Here is a 23,168-nt window from a genome sequence, read left to right as displayed (position 1 = left end):
GATTTTATTAAAATTGAAATTTAAATATTAAAAACAAGAATATGAAGAAATAAAATATAGATTAAGAGAAATTAAACTTTAAAGAAATACAATAAGATTAAAATACATAATATAAGAAATATATAAATAATTAAGAATTAAGAAAATAATAAGAAGAATTAAGAATTTAAGAAAACAACAACAATAATAAATAAATAAATAAAACTAGAAATAAAATTAAGTTGCTTCAGTTCAGTGCCAGAGTGTAACATGTGGCCCGACTGCCGAAGGGTGTAGAGCAGGACGCGCAGACTCCCTCAACTTTGTGAGACATTTAATAACATTGAACAGGGTGTTCACACAGATCAAAACATTGACCATAAACACAACTGAACAGTATTACACAAAGTGAACGTTTAACACAGACTGTCTACAAAACTACGATGATGACTGACCTTAACTTCACTCTACCTTAACATTGATATTGACCAACGACGAAGTGCACACTGACAGCGGTTTAAATAGACATAGGTTTAAATAAACACTTAACGTCAAAACCCTATACAGGTGTGTGCCCTCACGGAGGGTGTGGTTACAAACAATTGAACCCCCTGCACGCAGCAGGCCGTACCACATGACTTGTGGGGGGAGAAGCTGTCCGTGACACAGAGTTTACGTACAGTGCCACAGGAACTGAAATAACAAAAACTAACATGAGCGAAAAGCCTAGCAAATAGGGATGTTTTAAACTTTGATTTAAAAACATCTAGCGTTGGAACTCTTCTAATATCCTCCATCAGCTGAACCCCATTTAGAAACAGCATAGTAGCTAAATGCTGCCTCCCCATTCTTAGCTTTTACCTTAGGCAGGACTAACTGATTAGTTCTTAATGATCTAAGATTTCTGTCCATCTTATAAATCTGCAGCATATCAGATAGATAAGCTAGTCCTACACCATTAAGTGACTTATAGACCAGTAATAATACCTTGTCAATTCTGTAGTATCCTGGTAGCTAGTGTCAGGACCTAAGAAAGGGGGTGATATGATATCTTCTTTTGCTCCTAGTGGGAACTATAGCAGCTGCATTTTGAATCAACTGAAGCTGTTTGTCTTTTCTGGGAGTCCCGTTGGGAGGCCATTACAGTAATCAACCCTGCAGGAGACGATAGCATATATGTGTTTATCAAGATCTGGTTTAGTCAAGAAATTCTGATCTTGTTGATGTTCTTAAGGTGATAAAATGCTGACTTGGTTACAGAGTTTATGTGACTGCTAAAACTGAATTCAGAGTCCATTAGTATGCCTAGGTTATGAGCTATCTTTTTAGAGTTTACAGTTTTTGAGTCCAAGTAGGCAGCTAGTTTGTGCTTTTCATTGCAAATATAATAATTTCTGTTTTACCTTTATTCAATTGCAGAAGGTTTTGGCACGTCCATTTAGTGACATGCTCAAAGCACTTGCAGAGAGAGTTACAGGAACTGTAGCTGTCTGGGGAAAGGGCTACGCAAATCTGAGTGTTATCTGTATAACTATGGTACGACAGCCCAGAGTCTGGAATTATTTGGCCAAGCAGAAGCATGTATAAGTTAAAATAGGGGTGGCCCAATAATTGAACCTAGGGGCATACCACAAGTCATTGGTACTCTTTCAGACACCTTATTTTCTATTTCAACAAAATAATACCTGCCTTGCACGTATGAACTAAACCATTTTAAGACTGTTCCTAAGAGTCCAACCCACTTCTCAAGTCTACCTATTAGAATGTTGTGGTCTACAGTATCAAAGGCTGCACTATGATACATCAGTAGTAGAACTGACAACTTCCCTGAATATGTGTTCAAATGAATGTCATTAATTACCTTAATTAGAGCATTCTCAGTACTTTGAGTAGGTTGAAGTCCTGGCTGAAATTTGTCTAGACAGCCATTTGTGGATAGGAAATCAGTAAGTTGCTTGAAAACAATTTAGATAGGTCTGTAATTACTTCACCTATTTGCTTTCAGGTTTTTTTTTTTATTGTGTTAGGAAAAACCCAGATAAGAGTGAGGTGTTTACTATTTGAAGTATGTTGTCTGCCTGCAGAAGGTAAGCTGTCAAGGCTGCATGTAGATGATTTAAGGTTCTTTGTGAATCTGATGTTTTGTTTTATGCCATCTGCATTTTTACTTTGAACTGCAATAGCATTACTTTATGGTGCTCCCTGTTTACCTAAAATAGTTTTAGCATTAACTGGAGTAATTTCATCCATAACACTAACAATTTTTAGTTGAAGCTATTCAACAAGGCCTCAACAGACACGGATAGTTTGTATATGTGCCATGCTCATTTTCCTCATGAAAAGTTTAGCAATGTTGTCATTTATAAACCACTTCTTAAAACTGACACATCAGGTATCCATCCCACTTTGACCTTGGAACCTTCCAGCTTATACTTAGCATAGAGGTTTCTGTATACTATGCCAACCACTTGATTATGGCATTCCACGTATTCTCTGCTTGCTAGCATCTCTCATCCTGCTATTATGTAATGGATTGTCTCAGGGGCATCTTTGCACAGCCTGCATCTGGGGTTCTGCCTGGTGTTGCAGATCTGATCCTCTATTGATCTTGTATTCAGAGCTTGCTCCTGTGCTATCACGTTGAGTGCCTCTGTGCTCTCGCTCAATCCAGCCTTTGGTAGGATTTTTCCATATCAGCCGCTTCTACTATTTGCCAGTGGTACATACTGTGCAGGGATTTATCCTCCCATGATGGTTCCTGCTCCTCCTAATTTCCATCCTGCTCAGGTTTCTGCTGTCTGAAGTTCCCACTAAGCACTTCATCACTTGGGGCCATCTCCCTGGTGTACTCCTGGATCTGGTTGCTTCATCATTCTGATGTTGATTAGTCCTCTGCCCCCCCCCCCTTCTGCTTAGTGTGCGGTCTCAGAGTGATAGATTTGGGATGAAACCCTCCATGCATTGTGAGGAGTTTCCTAGTCTTGATGTCAGAGGCTTCTATCTTCTCCTTTGGACATCTTATCATTCCAGCAGCTTATTTTATGACTGGTAGAATGTAGGTGTTGACAGCCTGGATCTTGTTCTTCCCATTCAGCTGAATCTCAGGACTTGCCTCACTTTTTGTAGGTATTTGGCTGTAGCTGCTTTTTTGTGGCCTCTTCATGATTCCCATTTGCCTGTGGGACTCCAAGGTACTTGTAGCTGCCCTCAACATCTGTTATTTTACCTTCTGGTAGTACATTCCCCTCAGTTCCAGTCTGAATGACATTCTGATGTCGCTGCTGCATATCCTGGTGAGACAGAGTAGTGAGTTGACGTCTCATTTCCTTCTGACATACAGCTTAATTCCACCCATGTTGAGGAGGTGCCTGATGGTTGCTCCATTCCATAGCCGGGATCCATAGCCACTCAACAAGGGGGTTGAGGCCTATGCAGAACAGCAGTGGGGACAGGGTATCTGCTTGGTAAATCCCACACTTGATGGTGACTTGTGTTATTGGATTGAAGTTGGGCTCTAGGGTCATCTTCCACAGCTCCATTAAGATGGTGATGAAGTCTCTTAGAGTCCTATTAATGTTATTCAGCCTCAAGCATTCCAGGATCCATGTGTGAGGCTCTGAATAATAGGCTTTCCTGTTGTTAATCCAGGCAGTGCACAGGTTGGTCTGTCTAGTCTTACAGTCTCGGGTGACTGTTTTATCCACCAGTAGCTGGTGCTTGGATCCTCTGGTCTTCTTACCAATTCGTTTTTGGGCCCAGTTCATGTGCAGACTCATCTTAGCAGCAATGATGCCTAACAGGATCTTCCATGTTGTGCAGAGGCAGGTTATCAGCCAGTAGTTTGATAGACTTACACCTTTCTGGGGGTCCTTCAGGATCAATACTGTCTAGCCTACTGTCTAGTCTAGCTAACCAATCAGGGTAAGTTCCATCTGTTAGCAGCTGGTTCATGTGGTAGGCAGGTGCTCATGAAGTGCAGTTCATCAGCCAATAGGCATGGACCATGTCAGGGCCTGGAGCTGTCCAGCACCTCACACTCTCTTGGATGTCTGCTAGTGTGATGGTTACTGGATCCAGTTCAGGGATGTTGTTGTGATTGGCTTTCAGATTTAATAATAATAATGCTACTGGGCATTGTTAATTGTTGTGTGATGGCTGGCATTGTTGTTGTGTGATGCCTGCTTCTAAAATATGTTTTTCCAGTATTGTTCAAACTCCAGCTTTGGAGGGTCTATTTTCATGCTGTTACCCTGCCACCAAGAGTACATCCAGCTTATTCTCCTGGCATCTACTTCTCTTGTGTACCTCTACAGCCAGGCAGCCAGAACTATTAATCTTTACTTGGCAGTCTCCAAGGCCTCAGGTATGGACAGCTTGTTGTACTTCTCAGGTTCCTTCATCGTGCCTTTCTGCAGTTGATGGCTGGCTAGCTTCTCCCTGTGTTGCCTCCAACCTCATTCTCCCTGAAGGATACAGCTCCAGTTCATCTAGTTGATGTTCATCTTGTAGCTAAGCATTTCAAGTATCACTGTTGGATGTTGCAGGATGGTCTCAGTGCTGGTCACAGTAGTAACCGTCCATAGTGCTGCATTCATATCTTCTAGCAGCCTTTCAGGTATGTCACTTCGTCTTGGTAATCTACAAACTGGTGTCCAGTTTAGCCATGATCTCCAATCTCAGGTCAGCAGCTCTGGTGTTGAGCTTGGCACATGGACTCACTGAGACTTGGTTCCCAATTGTGAGGATATCGCGCCTCTCACCTGTCATCCTGGCTCCCCCTGCCAGAGCATTCATATAGGACTTTGTTGATCTCCACTTTTGACAGCAGCTGTTGGAACACTAGCTACTAGATGTTGGGTTTCAAAGCAACTATAGTTCCCACATCCTCTGCATGTACCCTCTCACTCTGGGGTTGCTTGTGTAGTAGCATTCCAAGAGTCCTCGATTCTCTACTCTTGTTCCAGTAGCCCAATTTTCATTGAATTGCCCTGGTCCCCCAGCACCTAACCCAGACCTTGTTGCCCCAGGCGATGTCTGAGCCAGCGTGACTCTTTTGTTTCTAACTCTCATTGTTAGTGAGGTAGGTCGGTAGCATAAAGGACCTTGCCACTGGAAATACCCTGATCGGAATTCACACCCCCCACCTCCAGTATCAAAGCAATGGTATAATGACCATATATAATTATATCTTTATTAAGATACAAACAGAAAATTCATGAAATATGTACACAAAATTAAAAAAAAAATTTTTTAGAACAAAATGGGTTCTACAAGCAACAGTGACCTTACATGGCACTAAGCACATCTTGAGCTCTTCTAGGGAGACTGTTCTAAAGATTTCTTCAGAGTTCTTCTTTAGATTTAGATCTTTTCCTGTTATTGATTAAGCATAATGTGTGGTCACAATAAATACTTTCCACTGTTCCAATTTTTCTGTTTTTTTACTGCATACTATTTATCCAAAGAGAAGTAGTCTGATAAACACACACACACACACACACACACACACACACACTCACACACACACACACTCACACACACATATATATATATATATGTATGTTAGAGGCACCATTTCTCTCTCTTGCACGTGCACATGTGAATATTGTCCAGTTCTAGGAAAAACAGACATTAATTAGGCACTGACCCACTTTGCGGTCCCACTAAGGGGCACCTCACTCTGGAAACAGCCGCTGACTAAACCCAGGGCGTCTTCCACTCCCACTATGCTAGCATCCTGGCACGAATACTACTCCACTCTGAACAAGCAGTGTTGTTTAAGTAGGAGGACATGGAGTGATTCTATTCAAGTCCTCTATAGTTGTAGCTAGTTCATCCTAGTGTTTCTACCTGGACAGATGAAGGCTAGAAGGATGAATAGCCTGGGGAACAGGGGCCAAGTGTTGCAACCCAGTTCTGTGAGCGTGAGGTTATTCTGATAAACGTGCTTAGATCTGTTTTAGTACTTGGTACAGAGGAGGTTTAGATCTGCCTCACAGCACATGGAAATTACGGTAGTGCTTTGTGCATACATTTGTGTGCTTATTGGTGAAGTGACTGAAAGGTGTGTCTGTGTTGAGAGCATTAGAGATTTATTGAATAGGGCACTTACTTCTCTCTCTCTCTCTTTCTCTCTCTCTCTCTGTGAATGAGTGTGTGTGTGTGTATGTGTGTGTGTGTGTGTGTGTATATGTGTGTGTATATGTGTGTGTGTGTGTGTGTGTGTGTGTGTGTGTGTGTGTGTGTGTGTGTGTGTGTGTGTGTGTGTATGTGTGTGTGTGTGTGTGTGAGTGTGTGTGTGTGTGTGTGTGTGTATGTGTGTATGTGTGTGTGTGTGTGTATGTGTGTATGTGTGTGTGTGTGTGTGTGTGTGTGTGTGTGTGTGTGTGTGTGGGTGTATATCACAGACCTTGCTGCTTCTTGCTAAAAAGAGGCCATTAACAGCTTCTACTTTCAGCTGCAGTCTTCCATCTCAGAGGCTCCTAACATGACACACACACACACACACACGCGCGCATGCGCACACACACACGCACATACACACACACACACACACACACACACATATACACACACACACACACACACACACACACACACACACACACACACACACACACTCACACACTGTTTGCTTTTTCTCTCTTCTCATCTTCAACTCATATTTTCAAGAAAGGATGGGTGGGGGAGGAGGGGAATGGTTGCTATAGAAACCAAGTGAAAGGGATCTGACCTGTTTGGATTATCTCCTGCTTCTCTCTACCACTTTTTGAAGTTCCCTCCTTGTCCTTTACTTCACTATTCTATACACACACACACACACACACACACACACACACACACACACACACACACACACACACACACACACACACACACACACACACACACACACACACACACACATACAGACTGCCAAGTACATCAGAAAGCCATTCATAGACACCCCTTCTGGTATGTCCCTCTTTCCACAGCTCTGATTGCAGTGATGGATGAGAAACCAAATGGCTCTCACAGGTCTGTCCCTTCTGTCTCTGCTACATTCATCAGCCCTGCAAAACTGGCTCTGCCTATGCTGGCCCGCTCACTGCTGGTCTATTTGGAACGCCTCTCTCTCCACCCATCCATCTTTCTGCCCACTCACCTGAATCATTACTGTATGTGACTGCCCGATTATCTGACTGACTGCCAACCTTCATGCCTTTTTATCTGTTTTGGTGCCATTTACTTGACTCACAGCCCAGAGCGCTAGAACACATCTGACTGGGCTCATGAATGGCTTGATCAGTTTATGAGTGGAAACAAGTGTGCTGGAGAGCAAAGAAACCACTCGCTGTGGCTTTGAGAGACTGGAGCTATCTTCCCACCATCCTTCTCCCTGTAGTGCGCAGCTGTCTGGCTCCGCCGCGTGCACAGACGTGCCCTGGTGCTTCTGGTCAAATCTGAGTTGTGCAATGTACTTCAGATTGAACCTGAGTCACGTTATGTGTCTTTTGTGTTACAGGTAGAGGGAGCGTGCAGCTGGCCACATTCCCATAGTGGGAAGAAGTGGAAGGCTGGGGTTCAGATGGATGACATGACAAAAAGATTTAGTCCAGCTATTTATGTTATCATGTGGTTAATACGCTTGTTTAAGCATGCAAAAATCTGTAGAAAATACCAAGAGACTATTGGCTTTAAAAATGCTGTGGCAGCTCTCTTGTGCAAAAAAAGTCCAAGTCAACAGATTAGACATTTTTTAAATTCACTGGATAGGAACAGATATTTACATATCAAAGTAGCATAGTTCCATAGCAGTGATTCTAACTTCCCAAAACCTTTAGACGTGGCTGTGACATGTTTTTTCACTGCAGTTATGCAACTTATATTATATTACTATAATCTCCACATCTAATATAACCTAATAATACCAGTATAATATAATGATGCCTTTTCCAGGGGTACATGATTATACCAAAATGAGATAAGACACAAAAATCAGACACTAAACTAAACCATCCCAGATGGTTTCCCAAGACTGGAGCAGTAGCCTGGGCCACACAAGAGAGGAGTTTTGATTAAACACAAGACTGCATCAGGAACACCAGCACCAGTGGCAGAATCAATTAATGCACCTATCTGATTACATTTGAATTCACTAAAATGATTCAGCACTCCCAGCTGGGGTTTTACACTCTTATAGGATTCCTCTTTATTTCTGAGAGCAAAGCAGCAGTTCTGGGAGAGAGAGAGAGAGAGAGTGGTTACACTACATAAATATACACTAAAGATACAAAACATGGGCAAAACCAGTCATAGGATTAAAACAAATCACCCAAACCTTTTCACAGCTGACTGCTTTAGTCTGAGAGAATCACTGTATAAATGTTCCACTAAGCACAATGCACAGCAAAGCTTTGATTTACTGAAAGTTCCACTGTGTGAAGACATTGTGGATTTTGACAGTTGAAGAGTCTGTTAGAACCACAACAATCATTAGTGCCTTTCATTTATTGAAAAGGGGGAAACTGCTTTTTTTGCTCGTGTTATTTACACTGCAATTCTGAAACCTCTGCATTCATACAGCCAAAGACAGGTAGTCTGAAAAACTGCTATGCACATTCAGTCCACTTAATACCATTGTTCACCTTTAATGCAAACTAAGATCAAATAAATTAATTAATTGTTGATAGTGAAGATGAATGCTGATGGTCAGCAAAAACCCGAAGGGTTGATAAATATGCAATCTTTCCCACAATACAATGTGTTTCTTTTGGGACAGAATAATAAAATGAAATATGCAGGTGGTGTCTTTTGAGAGGAGAATTTTAGATTTTTGCTTTTGCCCATAAAAAGGAAGAGAAAAGAAGTGGGTGTTGCTGGTTTCACATCCCCACATTACAGTATAGTTATAAAGTAACTCCATAATTTCAAATAAGGATTAGAAAAATCTCAGTTAATTTATATTCTTTATGACGCTTGAGATTGACGATGAAAGTATATTAGCAGGAGTTAGCAGGAGTTTATCGGTATTTATTTGAAAACTCATAATTGAACACATGGTGTGGAATCCTAGCAATGAAAGGGTTCATCTAATCTTTTCTTTTATGCTGAAGCCAATCCTTCATCAGGCCCCAGCCAGGTGTGGAGAAAGCAAAGAGCAGTCAACGCTAACTTCTAGAAGGAAACAAGAAAAATTTCACAATGTGGGCCAACTAACTCTCAGAGGAATACTGGAGGTACATGAAAGACATGGGAGAGAGATGTGACCCCAGACTCAATTTTCATTTGATTAAAGCCTTCTGCCATCTGGATGCTTCTTCACATGCTTATGGAGAAGATGATCATGCCAAGGAAATGCCATGAGTCATTGACCTAATGGGCAGGAGGAGACCTTGTCTGCTGTAACCAGGACTAACCAGGTAAGTGACGATGCGAAAGAACCAACATTATAGTGGTTTCCCATGCAAAGATTAAGACCAGTTCTGGGCTAGCTCATTCCTTTGAAAGTGATTATCCTTTGACAATTTTAGTCCTGGACTAAACTAATAGACGGTTTCTGCACTAATCTGTTTCTGAGGAAATAGCCCAATATAGGCTTATGGACTGCCTTTTTATAAGCTCATCTCTGAAGATTTCTATCTACTATGCTCTCTGAAGAAATCTGAGAATGTTCTGTAAAAATTGGACAGTCATTAAGTGTGATTTGGCTTTGCTCTCAGTGGATCTCAAGACAAAGAGTTTTATGGGGCTCTGCTGCTCCTCACAACAGAGCACTTTCCTCTGAGCCCAGTTATTGGCTGCAGCTGGTTTATAGGCATATGGCTGCACCAGTAGCACTAAGCTCACTGGGCTTGTGTATTACTGGACTTCCATGTAGGTGTAGATGTCACACTCATTAGCTGGACCGACATGCACATGGGGAGTTCTGGATCAAGGAGAGCACAGGCTCCAGGCTGCAGTTCTGCAGAGGAAAACTTCATGTCCCTGATCAAACAGCCAACATTATACTTAAAAAATAAGCGTCACTGGCAGATGGCAATAACATGAGAGGAGAAGAAAATAAGTGCTCTTGTACCATTAAATGGATAATCCCAGATTTGTGTGGCTGAGGAACACATGCAGATGCAACCAACACCCCCACCCCCACCCCCTGCCCATGCACACAGGCATCCTATATAAGGCCACTAATTACTGACAGCTAAATGTCATTTGTTCAGGGGCCCCAGAGAGCATTGGCTAATAGCAGCATTTTTACAGTGTCAGCAAGGATAACAGCAGCCTAACCAGCTCTCATTATGAAGAACAGGGCAGGGCCACATATTCATACACACACACACACACACACACACACACACACACACACACGCGGGCGCGCGCGTGCGCGCGCATGCACACACACACGCACGCACACACACGCACGCACACGCACGCACACACACACACACACACAAACGTGCGCACACACACACACACACACACACACACACACACACACACACACACACACCTCAAGATGACATCCATGACACAAAGAACCAGAGCTATATGTATAATAATTTCTTTTCAAATCAGTCCTGTCAGGATCTGTTAGTGAAATGATTACCATCTGCCTCAGAAATATCCCACTTAACATATTCTAATGACACACTGCTGTATATGTAACATCAAAGGAATTTGAAAAAAGCATACTGTATATTCTCCATTAATTGCACTATTATAGACACTTCTATTCATAGAAAATCATAAAGAATACCCTCTTATCAATCTGAAATGTCTAGTTAAAGAAAACGTGAAAAGTGGCAGCAATTAAATCTCTCATTAAAACATTCAGCCTTTGATTGCTTTTATAAAGCAGGGCCTGCAGAGTGCAGAGACCCTGTGGAAAAATGCTGGACATTGATGCTTGCTGTGGGCTGTCACTGGAGAGGCCTGAGAGCAGGTGGCACGTGCCCTGTTTCTGTCCCTCAGGCCTCTCCAGTGACTCTGTGCCAGGGGCTCCAGTCCTGCTGCTGGAACAAAAGTGCTCAGGAGTCAGGCTGGAGCAGAGCTGGATGCATCCAGCCTCATCAAGCATGCAGAATGAGCCACAACCACACGAGGACAGGACAGTGGGGACAGACCCATAAAGGACGTAACAAAACCCCCGCCTAAGACAGACATTAGTGGGACTTACACAAACATGATTAAAAGGAACATGATATCAGACAGACTGCTGTAAGAAAAGAGTAAAAGAAAAACAAATCTCCATTCTCTGTTCATATTACACCCCTCTTTGACTCTCTGCTATTTTCAGAGAGAGACAGAGAGAGAGAGAGAGCAAGGTACCAAAGAGCAAAAAAAAATTAATAAAAGAAAAGCAGCTTTGAATTTCTGTTCCTGAGATCACAGAACTTGAGGTTTTTGCACTGCACTGGAGACATCGTCTCCATCGTTTTTTTAAAAAAAGGGCAAAATGAATAATGGCCATCAGGGAGAATATCGGAGGAAGAAAAGTTACTGTAAGTAATAATTATATTTCACAGTCATTCTTATCTAGTAAAAGGTGGACTAGTATGAAAGATTTAAACTTTTAAAATAAAATAATTTACATCTACTAAGTATCTAAATAAGTACTAGATCTATATATAATAATATCTAATAAGTATCAGATCTACTCACAGAGGTGCCAAATCATCATAGTCCATACAGGGGAAATATGTTAAGGGGCTAAATACAGTTAGTCATGGGGCAAGTACATGGTCATGTGCTCCATAGAGTACAGTCCTGCTGCGCCTTTACATCACTTTCTCTCTTGCCCGTGATAGAGATGATGGAGAAACCATTTCACTGCGAGTTATACCGTGTATGACTATGTACGTGACAAATAAACCAAACCAAACCTGAGACGATGACGACCACTAGGCGGCCCGGGCCTTTCAAATCACAGCCGAGGTCTCTTCGGCAACGTTACAGCAAGTGTTCCCCTTGATTAACAGCGACAGTTAACGTATCACGCACGAGCTGGCAGTCTAAAGACAAATGGCTGATTCTCTTGGCTGGTGCAATGAGGGCAGGTGTATGATGGCAGAGAGCCAGGCTGCTCTCTGTTCGTGGTGGCCGAGGGACTGAAGACAGAAGGGCTGCATCTGGCCCTGCTCCTGCTTCATGGCTTGGTGTTCTGTTCTAAGAGGAACTGCTCAGGGTGCTGAAGCTCTCATTTGAAGTCCTCTTTTGTCCTCTGCACATTTAAAAAGAGCAAGAAGAGGAAGAAATCTTCAGAGGCCCCTTAACCTGAAGTCCTTTGATCTAAAAATCTATAAGACCAAGACATTTAATGAAAAAGATCAGACTTCTGTCCCCAGCTCCCATGTGGTACTTCAACATTGATCAGTCTTTCCCCCTACTTTCAGACCAAGAGTTAATGATTTACTTTGGAAAAGGTATAAAAAGGCTAGTTTTGATGCCTGTCACTATACATCCGGACACAGAGAAGCTAAATGGTGTTTCCCCATCACTAGTCTTCTGGGTAGTTACCAGAAAACAAAAAAGAGATTGACTTCTATGTTCATAAGACAAGACTTCTTGGCGATATATTCTGAGATCCTGACGGATCAAATCTTCTTCAAACACAACCATCCTGTTCTGTCCAGGCAGTTGCACTGTCAAGCCAAGCAAAGAGTGTGTGGGCCAGTTGGGTCAGGGAGGTGATCTCCCAGTAGCTCCAGCCAACATGCCAAACCAACTTGCTTTTCAGCCTCACCAGCCTTCCCCACAGTGCCTCTGGGCAACTGCTTCATCTAGGAGGCAAGGCAGATCTTGTATTCTGTCCCCCATCTCCAAAACTTTTCTATGACTAAGGTTTTTGCTCAGAAATCAAAGAATATTTCTTCTTTGACACATTTACTATTGGATGGAGTGTTGATAAACATGCCAATCCATGGACAATGCTCACAGTACATTTTTTTTTCATTCTACTCACATAATTACACAGTGTATTACCCTGCCAAACTCTATTTGAATTTACAATATAAAAAACCTCTCACATTCACAATATTTCAATTTCAATTTATTCAGAAATTTAAAGGCTCTTAGTATGGGTTATTTGATAAACACACACACACACACACACACACACACACACACACACACACACACACACACACACACACACACACACACACACACACACATATATATATATATAAACTAGGCTTTGGCCAAAGCTAATTAATCTTGAATTATAAGTAAAGTTGAGTGGGGGTGTAATGAGAGTGATTGGAGGGGAGGGTGAACAATGGGAAAATAGGAACAAGCTCAGAGCTCTTTGCTGGAGGCCCAAAGTGTGTTTTAATTAAGCAGCAGCTCCTGGGAGCAAGTGGAGTGTCTGAGGCAGACCCGTGGAAGCCTACCTCTTTTGAATAATTTTAAAAAGGTTCCCTGCAGACTTGTGATGTTTCACTAGCTGCTGTGCTTTCCTACCACATTTCTGTAAGGAAAAGCAGTTTTCTGGAGTTTGTCTTAAATTTGCAGAGTGCTCCTCAAAGTCAAGTGTTCAGTTCTACAGTCTGTTTTATTTGCTCGGAGGGAAATTTGCAGCGAAATTTAGGGTGAAGTGAAAATTTAAGTAGGAAACAAACAATAAGGATCATGTAGAAAATTGATATGCTTCAAAATCTAAAATAAAAAAATAAAATAAAACACAGCTCCTGGAAGGCAGAAGGGTGGGTACAGGATAGTAGGTCACTGACTCTCAATTGAATGACATATTGATTTTCTGGGTGTCATATTTCCACATTTCTATTGTAAGTCAATAAATGAGTTCTCCCTTCCAAGCGTATTCTGACAACGGACAATACTGAGCCCTGAGAGACACGTCTCCTTCCTCTAATATCTCATGCACTATGGCAAGATAAGACCTAAGAGTGAAATAAAGGAAATCACACTGAGTGAAAATGGACAAAAAGAAGACAGAAAGACACAAGAATAAACAAGCCTCGCTAAATTCATGTTCCACAAACATCCACTATATTGATGATTTTCCAAAGACCCGGAATTCACCAAATCCATTGTAACATAAAGCACTCCATTCTTTGCCAACTTCCTGCCTGCCCCTTTTTTAATGGATTTTTCCATCAGCACACCAGACACAGCAATCAGCAAAAACCTACAATGCAGCTTCCCTACAGCAGGCAGTCCCATTCTTAAGCAGATTCCTCTGCACTGACTGATATGAGCTATAAGAAACAGAACTGGTCAGTTTCCCGATGCTGTACAGAGCATATCAGAGTAAGGCTGCAAATCTGCTCTGCTGCGCTGACCCTTGACAATATTTTCCATAGATATGTATGAAATGTAAAAACCCAAAAGTGGTCTTAGATCAGCACTTTTACCCTGAGAAACTGTACACGTGCAGTGCATGTTCCTCAGAACGGCTTTGGTACTGGACAAGCCATATACGCCCATGCTTCTGGGAAGCATATATAAAAGAAAAATAGAAGAGACTGGGATGACTTAAGCTCTAAGGAGCCGTTAGAGAAACCTGTCTTCACACATGGCTGTGACATTAACCCAGGTTCATTACTTCAGGTTGTTTACTTCAGCAGATCTGCCTGCCTGGTTTGGCCCCTGGGCATGATGCAGGGTCACCAGGACAATATGAGCGATGCAATCCATCAGGCTGATGGAAAATCCGACGCCATTTTCACAAATGCCCGTTAAAAGCAAAGCATCTTTATTTAAGCTTGGAAGCTTATTTGGTCTCTCTTCAGCATAAGTAAAAGAGTAAACAGACAGATTATTAGCAGACAACAAAATGGAGTTGTTTTACAGTGAGCAGGCAGCCTGCACAGACCTAGAGTCTCACACCTCATCAAGGCCCACGTTTGTACAGTCATCCAGGATAAATAAACCGCCCTAAATGCCTGTTGTGTCTTTGTCAACATAAGTGACAATAATTACCTGTCCTAATGAGTCAGACATCTGCCAAGCTTCAGTAATTAGGTACATAAAGAATCGAGGCATGTGGCAGGTATTTTCTGTGTACTGTGGAGCTTTGCTCAACATTCATGAAATATGTATGTGTGTGAATGTGTTATAGATGTAAATAATAATAATAATAATAATAATAATAATAATAATAATAATAATAAAATAGTGGATTACTCCTAGTATTGTACTTGTTGTGGAACTGGTCACTACAGAAACAGAGTAATCACATCCTGAGAAAAAACCCCACAAAAAAACAGCTATAAGAAATGCTATCTCCCTGCCTGTTAGTTAGTGTCTGCAGTACAGGTTAGCAAGGGACACAAAGCACAAGAACTTTATTAAGTAGTTGAAACTGACATGACCCACTCCTTTAAACTACAGTACATATTGTTGATACATATGTCACTGTATATACAATTAAATGTCTGCTAGTATGTAGTTTCTGTGGTGTAATGCTAATTGGCTAACTTTAAAGATGACAGTCATTAACCTCTTAGCTGCTAACACTAATGTTATTGGCACGGTTATGGCTAGACTTTTCAGTGCAGACTTGACCATGCCAGTAATTGTATTACATGCCACGGTTGAATTGCCACTGCATATGAAAAGTGCTATATAAATAAACTTGCCTTGCTTTACCTTGTTTGTAAGTGTGCAGTGTGTGTCAGCCATGCTCTAGCACTTCATCGGTGGTCAGTGGTCTGCTGCTGGAAGTGGGATATTTTTGGCTGGCAGACCATTCTCAACCTGGCTTTGACACTGATATGTATAAGGACTGCAGGAACACTGCTGTGCCTAAAACACCAGTGCAACATCCACTACAAGGTCAGTACCATGTCACTGTCATTTCTTTGCTGAGAAGAGCACCACCTAAATCATATCCAGTCAGTTGTGTGGTTAGAAACCGACAGGTGATGAATGGGGAGGAGGGTGGCTGACGCACAGTGCATGCCAGCAGATGGACCATCCTGTAGTGCACTTATAAAATTCTCCTATAAAATAGGTGCTCGTAACAAAGTGACTGGCGGGTGTGGAGCAAGGTAGGCATTTTTGATAAAGTGGGTGGAGAGTCTGCATATACACACAGTGTATGTTCTGTAATAATATTTGCAAAAAGTAAAACATTTGCTGAAAAGTGGCATTTATTCTGAGACATGGGAACCTCTGGAGACAGCTCCCTCAACTGACATAAGTATCATTTCCCTGCCTCATTTGTTTCCTGTGATATGGCAAGCATACTAGTAGTGCACATCACATGAAAGACTAATGGCTAGGATATGTGGACCACTGGGAGTGTGTGTGTACATGGGTGCGTATGTTGGTGCTCTCGGGGGAACTCTGCTTTTATACAGCCACCTGCAGCACAGATTGAGGCAGAACAGGTGAAGCCTCTGGCTGGGACCGAATGACAGGAACAGCAGCACGGGGAAGGCTGAATAATGCATGACATCCCCTCCCTACACAGCTGAGCACTGTACAGTCAATGCACCAAGCAGAGCACCGAGTGCTATTAGCACATTGGCCAGCCGTGCCTGTGAATGTTTGTGTACATATTTATGTGTGTGTGTGTGTGTGTGTGTGTGTGTGTGTGTGTGTGTGTGGGTGGGTGTGTGGGTGTGTGTACGTGTGTGTGTGTGTGTGTGTGTGTGTGTGTGTGTGTGTGTGTGGGTGTGTGTGTGTGTGTGTGTGTGTGTGAAAAGGTCCTATTCCCTCATGGTAAGGAATAACTGGTGGAAGGGACAGTTAATGGAGATATGTGGTGAATCGCATCAAATTACACAAATAAAGTCAGTGAGCAGACAAATGTCATAGCAAGTAGAGGCCGGATCATATCCTGGTTGAAAACAGTCCAGTCATGCTTGTGAAAGAAATGAATAATGGCAAATAAACATTGAGAGAAATGGCTGTTTTCGTAAACATCTTCAGGACTACAGGAAGAGGACAAAAAACGGATTTCAGGACAAACATTAAGCCCACGTTAAATGTCTGAGACACCTCCTACACACATCTTCAGTGGATTACTCAGTGTATAGTAATCCAAGTTCCCAACAAGGACTGTTGTCAAACAGATACTACAGGAGAGGAGGAGACATTAGGGAAGTTGGACAGAAAAGTGTGAGTCACAGTATGAAGTTTGTACTGCTAATGTATTTCCCCATGAGTTGCACCTCTCCCTGGATGTACACAGCACTCACAGTACAAGCTGCAGCCCAGTGTTAAAGTAATAGCATTGGGTCTGGAAAAGGATCGAGCTGCTATGATGCATGGGCAAGATTCCCTGTGAGCTTTCCCTGCACTGGTACTGCATAGTCCTCTACCAGCACCCCCTTATCAATGCTGAATGAAACTCAGCATACTGCATTACAGCATCCAAATGTCCCATTCAGGCTCACTGCAAGCCTCCACATGAATTCACACCCTGCAGTAACAGGGCACTCGAAATGCCGCCTGGGTCAACGCTGCAGGTGCGCTGATAACTGCCGTTGCCAAAGCAAATTCAGAGCCTTATTTTTCCAGCAGGGCATTTCCCATATCCGCCTTTAATGATCCATGTGATGCGAAACAGTGGAGCCATGCTGCTTCTCTGTTCAGAGAGAGGATGCTGTCAACTTGTTTACTGACTATGTAAACAGTCAATGAATGCAAAACACAGAGACAGGGGTGTGTGTGTGTGTGTGTGTGTGTGTGTGTGTGTGTGTGTGTGTGTGTGTGTGTGTGTGTGTGTGTGTGTGTGTGTTTGTATGTGCGCGCGTGTCAAGAAGAGAGAAAGAAAGTCTTGTGTTTGCACTCAAGTGCAAAACAATGGATTAACTATTCCAAAATCTTAAACATGATAATCAGATACTGCTCACAAATAAGCCAAGGCGCACACACACAAACACAAGAAACAAAAACAAGAAAGTGGTTGCCGTGATCCCATGCACATTTTCCACTGAGATATACCCAGCCGAAGGAAGCTGTGTGCAGAATTTAAAGCGAACGAAAGACACCAATTACACTTCCATTACCACTCTCTGCTCTATAATTACTAGTCTCTTATGCAAGACCCCTATTAAAGCAGGTGAAATATTGACAAGGGCATGCAAGTAATGTGGGTGTGATACAGGGTGGCACCACTGTGCCCCTGGTGTCAGCAGCCTTGCTGGAGGAGCACGCTCTGACCCGCTAATCAGAGAAAAGGGTGGCACCAACCACCCAGCCAATCCAGGAGAACTGCTGTGGGGTCACCACACAGGGTCAAACCCCACCCAGTCTTCCTGAACAAGAGGTCTATTAAACGCTTAAATGCTTTTGAATTCAGAAAGACCTGAACAATGAACACAATTTTGCCTCTGAAACTGCTCCCAGACATTCAGGTTCTGAGCGGTGCTGAGCATGTCGTTGCAGCAATGTTATCGGTGGCATACTGGTTTTGTTTTTGTTTTGTTTTTTTGTATTTCTTTGGAAGTAGGTACAGTTGTACAGCATATCATATTCGTAACCAGAAGGAAGATTCTCACGTCCCTGCATGTTGTAGCAAAGTAGTGTAGCTCTCAGATACCTGCAGCTTGCGCTTTTCGCTTCTTCCCCAGTACTCTGCCACTATACCACTAAAAAAGCTCTAATAACAAAGCTGTGATTAAAAAAATTATGAGATAATAGAATTTCTATAAACAAAAAAGGTATTTCTATGAACAAAAAACATCCACCCAGCAACAAAAATAGTTTACAGGGAGCAGGAGATCTCCAAAATGGTTTAAGCTTTCTTTTAAAGTTTCTTTTAAAAGAGTGTAACATACTCTAATGATTCTATGTGACCCTAATGCCCCACTCAAAAACCTGCCACACCTAATATATAAGCCTAAAGTGAATGGAGCGTTTAATTCTGAAACATCACATCCCCTCTATTCGCATGTACTGGGAGTAAAGTGGGAAGCTACGACAGCAAAGGGAAAACTTTGCATTCCCTTAACAAATTGGCTCTCTGGGATATGAAATTCGATTCACAGGCCATCAATCTGACACAGCTCAAAAAGAAATATGGTGAATAACGCTGGACTCAAATGAGTTTATTTCTAAAAGTTGGGGACACATTAAATTGCAGTGGGGCCTCTTGTTGCAGCAGCTGTGATTGAAAGTGAAAGTCTGTTACAGCCTAGCACCCATCTTCTCGTAGACCCTCCAGACACACACATTCACACACTCTGTCTCACTCTCTCATTAAAACCAGTATTGAGTTGTTCCCAAGAGAGAGGTTTAAAAATAACTACATGCTAGCAGCACATCAAATAGCAACTATTCTCGTTAACAAGGTACTTTATAACAAGATATTTTTTTGTCTTGTATATGGACTCAAAATGGGCTCTTAAACACAGATGCCTTGTTTTAATCACAGTACAAATATTTTCCTTTATGTACATAAAGGAACATCAAGAAAAAGGAACAGCAACAAAAAGGTGTTTTTGAAGGTTTTTCATCTGAGTCCAAAGATTTGTGTATAATCACCAAAACAAAGGAAATGAGTCCAAAGATTCTGGTTCTAAATCTGCAAAGTGACAATGACAGACAAACAGATTTGGGAGCCATGCACCGCAGTGAATCTCTTGCTCACAATAATCTCCAAATTATAATAATAATGCATGAAATGTATTTTACCATGAATGGTTTAATTTTCCACAGAACCCCTCTCTAATGGTGACCTATCTAAAGGACATAGAATATTCATGAAGATAAAAGGGGAATTTGCATAATAAGACTTATCTAAAATCAATTAGCACATACATTTACAATTGTAGGGCCATTTCAATTAGCATAAAAATACGCCTAAATCAAATTACCAGGAAGGGCATGGATGTTCATTTAGAGGCGTGTTCATTTAAAGTTCATTTTAAAGCTTGACAAGAGCAACAATCCAGTGAATCACTTACGACAGAAAAACAGAACTCTGAGAAACTGAATATTTCAAATCTACCGTTTTTAAAGTACATTAAAGTGTAATATTCTCTCCTTCTCCAGCTGTCATTCATGCCCTCTTTCCCCCAGCAGAAGTGCCGAGAACCATGCAGAAGCCCTGGATTGGACCCACTCCTACCGAGGTTCAGACTGAGAGCTGCAGGTGTTGTGGGCTTAACGAAAGAAGTGAGCAGTGGTGTGAGCAGATCTGCAGAGAGGGACTGCCTGGTAAAAGACAGCTTTAAAGGAAGATATGACCATCTGGGAGGAAGCCATCTTCTAAGCCTTGACTTGTTTGTATTCTTCAGTCTCATTAAAATGCTCCCAGGCATACAGGAACCATTGAGGGAAAACAGCAGAGCCTTTTCATGATTAGTGTAGTACCGTGAATATTTATCAGATAGCATATCTCACACCTGAGTTAATTATGACATTCACTGAAAGCAGAGTAGAGCACCAATGGCTTGATAAGGCATAGACTGGTTAGCCTGTGTGTAACTGGGCTTGATACAGGAAGAGCATGTTATTAATCTTCTGAAGAGAATTTGATCACCATAGGCAATCAAAAGGCGTGCTTTACAGCAGTAAAATTCTACTTTATTTGCCACTATTCAGTTACTGTATAGCTATATATATACCTTTAATATTCACAGATATATGCATGCTCTCAAAAGCGGCTGGGTTGCTGGACTATTAAATGGCATTGCTTTATATGCAGCATGGGACTCAAGCAATACTACCGAGCTGTAGCGCAAAACCACAAAGATGATGTTCAGTCACACTTACCATCCTTATCAGCTCTCCGGAATATCTATAAAGAAACCAAGAAAGAGGCTCTGTTATTATCCAGTTATTATAGTTAATTCACATTGCTACTGCTACATTTCAGACCATAACACAACTACACCCACAATGACGGCTAAACAGCTGGTTCTCTTTAATGAGGAGTACAGTTCATATACCTTGGATCAATGCATTTAAGATGTGCAGGGACAGAGCTAAGGCCATTTATAACAGAATTCTGATTACTCTGTTCACTCACATGTGAAATAGAGCACTTAAACCAGACAGCTAGGAAGAAAGAAATCATAATTTAAAAAGTTTTCATTCACTATTGGATGAATTTGTAGCACTGGGTGCTGTCATTCTTAAACTTGAAGGCTTTGTGTTCATCCTGATGAGAGATGCCCCAGCTCTGGAAGCCCCTGCTTTGGTATTGCTGTTCTTGCTTACATGGGCTTTTCAATTTGTGCACCCATGTGCAGTGGATTGGTTCATGTGCGTGCATGTGTGTCCTGCTTCTCAGTGTCTAATCCAGTAGAGTGCCGAAGGCACACATACACATGCGGTTACGTTTCATTCCAAAACAACAATCATTTTCTACTGAGGAACCCAGAAAAGTCAAAAGGAAAAAAAAACAACAACAACTGTAGTCAGGTAAAAACACTTTGGAATTTTACATCATATGCTAAATCACATGAAAGAGTCAGTCTGTTTTTAGGTTCGACCTCTATGCCTTGCCATCTGCCATGTCTATGCACAGTAGACTCCTTATTACCAGCGAACAAACTGAAGAGCTAAACTAATACAATCATACATCTCATTTGTAGTCCCAGACTACACACTTCTGTGCCTGCTTGGCAACCAGAGGCCACGTGTTTTTCTCTGCCACCACAGGTGGAGAGGAGCGTGGGATAGGTAATCTGCAGCCAAGCTCAGATCAATACAATTTATGTCGCAAAGTCCATGAAAGCCACCGAAAGCCTTTTGAATGTAATCAGAGGAGAAGGTCCATGCTGGGCTAGAGCTTCAGGATCAGCTCATCGACTGCTGCAGTGTTAGTGAAAGAGTTGACCAAGTGCAAGAAATGACTAATTTTCCCAAATCTGGTGTATCATGAACATAGTAGATCTGATATCCAAAGCTACTTGAGGGGCTTTGAATAACAACCTCTGAAACTCATCATTTAATCTTAAGGCATATTATTCATTAATGACTATTATTACTCAGTGAAAACATTTAACTAATATGAAAGGTTTGTAGTTACAAGAGAGTGAGTCTGGATCCAGAGGAGGATGTGGAGTTTAACAGAGTTAAATAAAGGGTTATTGCGACACCTTCCATCGATTTTAGAGAAGAAAATCGAATGAAACGACTTCGCCTTGAGAGGGATCTGAAACATGAGAGCAGGGTTTCACGTTGGCATGGTCACAGAGGGCCACAGCTGCAGCGCGTTAGCCTTCCATCTTTGTGTCTCCTATAAAAGGACAGACGAAGAGTGGCTGACCTGACACATTCAGACCGAACGCAGGAGCACGCTGGGCGTGCGCGTGTCAAATTGCACCGGAATTGGATGTCGGCTCGTCTGATCACACGTTTGTCAAGCTTGACGTTGCGTAGGCAGATAATGTAGGTGACCCAGTTTGGTTTCACTTCAGAGGAGTGATTTCCCCGTGACAGGAAAAGGGGGACAGCGACCCCAGAGTGAAAAGGGCTAATTTAAAATACAGAGATGTGAAATTACATGAAAGAGTGTCACTCATGAAAAAGACATCCATAACACCCATTGTTATAGCACTCATTTACACAGACATTCAGTCAAGGCTCTCAGTAACATTTGCACACTAAGCTAGTCTTATTTAAAATAATTTAAACAAAACTACCAATAGATCACAGCAATGCTGTACTTCATTATTCAACTGCAAGTATCAAAGTGTAGAAAAAAAATGTCATGATAATTGAACATAGACCTTATGTATTTTGTACTTCTAGGTATCAGCGTTCATCCCTGTATTCTACAGTATTCATTGGTATGTTTGATTCTAACCTACTGTACTGTACTAGGATGTATTCTATGAGTAAATGGCAAAGCATTTTTGTAAGTCGCTCTGGATAAGAGCGTCTGCTAAATGCCGTAAATATAAATGTAAATGTAAATGAACTTCTGTTAGAATTTAAAGTTACTAGTCTTATTACACTGATCTGAAAATCAGAAGAGATGGAAAGAAAAGAGACCTTCACTGAATATAAAATCACTCCCTCACCACTCCCTCATTGAGGGTGGAGGAGCAGTACTTACAACAGTAGCTGGAGATCATAACAAATTGGTTTCAATCATATAATTCGAGTCATTGACCAGTATTTGACACTCTGGCTCTTCCCACTTTCAAGAGTGGCTTTTAAATTGTCTCACCCACAGACTGTCTCTCATTGAATTTGTCAAAGTGTTATGAAAAATCTACACCCAATGCCTTCTTTATTGGCTAAGTGGGGTAACTGAGTAACAGAATGAGGCTGTATTTCCCCAA

The 23,168-nt window shown here is 41.8% G+C and overlaps 1 protein-coding gene across 1 annotated transcript in view; it reads right to left on the bottom strand.

Annotated features, from left to right (window-relative positions):
* The window catches only part of necab2 (N-terminal EF-hand calcium binding protein 2), a 78,503-nt gene that overhangs the window by 52,593 nt on the left and 2,742 nt on the right, over positions 1–23,168 (bottom strand). The window contains exon 2 of the mRNA XM_027003989.2: positions 20,647–20,671. Within this exon, the coding sequence (XP_026859790.1) occupies positions 20,647–20,671 (25 nt within the window). The remainder of the gene's footprint in view (positions 1–20,646; positions 20,672–23,168) is intronic.

Source organism: Electrophorus electricus, chromosome 4 (assembly GCF_013358815.1).
Source record: "Electrophorus electricus isolate fEleEle1 chromosome 4, fEleEle1.pri, whole genome shotgun sequence".
In the NCBI taxonomy this organism is placed as follows: Eukaryota; Metazoa; Chordata; class Actinopteri; order Gymnotiformes; family Gymnotidae; genus Electrophorus; species Electrophorus electricus.
The sequence above is the reverse complement of the archived record's forward strand: the minus strand, read 5'-3'. Positions and strand labels throughout refer to the sequence as shown.